General features: G+C 31.9%; 1 protein-coding gene across 7 annotated transcripts in view; it reads left to right on the top strand.

Moving 5' to 3' along the window:
- LOC108972351 (heterogeneous nuclear ribonucleoprotein L-like) overlaps positions 1–1,152 on the top strand; it is a 108,460-nt gene that overhangs the window by 6,561 nt on the left and 100,747 nt on the right. For 5 of the 7 annotated variants that reach the window (XM_018938898.1, XM_018938899.1, XM_018938900.1 and 2 more), the window contains exon 2: positions 684–755. The exons of the other annotated variants lie outside the window; for them this stretch is intronic. In XM_018938898.1, coding sequence (XP_018794443.1) covers positions 684–755 — 72 coding nt within the window. The remainder of the gene's footprint in view (positions 1–683; positions 756–1,152) is intronic. 7 annotated transcript variants of the gene reach the window in all.

Genomic DNA, 1,152 nt, shown 5'->3' on the forward strand with positions numbered 1-1,152 from the left:
GCGATGGACTGCTCCGATTCGTCTTTCACACCCTTAGCGGGCACGAAATCGCCAAAACCTGCAAATTAATTAATTTAATTTTTTTTAATATATTATAATTAAAAATGTTTTCACTATAATTTAAGATGTGTATAAGAGACAGCTTTTTATATTTGTTTTAAAAAATTAATTTTTTATTTTTAATTAATTTAATTTTTTTTTTTGTTTTATTTTTGCTTTTTTAATTTTTTGTTGAAAAAGAGCCTATTTCACTCACTACAGATAATGGTATTTCCATCTATGAATTTAGTGGACAATTGCAAACTCTACAAAATGCCGCGTGTGTGTGTGTACAGGGTTGCCTAGCCAAACGATTAACAACTTTTTAGCAAATCCTTTTAACTATTAGCAAGCTGGTTAATCCAAACCACATAGTTAATTATGGAAACAGCAGCATTTTTGTTTTTCCTTGTGCATTCAATCGCATAATTTCGAACAATTTTCAAAATTACAACTAAAACAACAACATAAACTTTAACAATTAATCAAAGCAAATCGTGATTTGTACTCACTGCCACTGCCACTAGCACAACAACAAAAACAACAACAACTAAAACTACTACCACAATCACAACAACAACAACAAGTAAATGCCAACCACTACTACTCTACTCTACTCTACTGTCTTCTCTCTTTAATTGCAGTTAAGGAGATTGGAAACGGTCGATCACCGCTGCTACAAGAGCCGCTCTATGGAACACGCCCACAACCCTACAGTGAGTAGTAGTTTCGAATTAGTTGCAAAACAAACAAAAACAAATTAGTGTTCCTCCATTTTAAAAGAAAACATGCACACGCCTTGCGACACACACACACGCACTCACACACTTATTGAACGAAATTTCGATAAGTTTTTATGTGTTAGTGTTCGATTATGAATTTAATTAGCTGAGTTTGTTTGATAATCAAGGGAGTGGAGCCTATTTTTATTCTGTGTTGTTGTTTTTTCCTTATTAGAGATGAAGTTGTTAGGTGAGCGCATTGGTTTTGGGTACGTAATTTGAGCATACATTTTGTTGTTGTTGGTTTCTGTGATTTATTTTGAGTGGACTTTTAAAATAATTTTTTGTTTTTGCTTATTTTAAAGTATTTTTTTTTATTTCTTAATTTTTT

The sequence above is a fragment of the Bactrocera latifrons genome, unplaced genomic scaffold, assembly GCF_001853355.1.
Source record: "Bactrocera latifrons isolate USDA-ARS-PBARC rearing strain unplaced genomic scaffold, ASM185335v1 scaffold_399, whole genome shotgun sequence".
NCBI classification, from domain to species: domain Eukaryota; kingdom Metazoa; phylum Arthropoda; class Insecta; order Diptera; family Tephritidae; genus Bactrocera; species Bactrocera latifrons.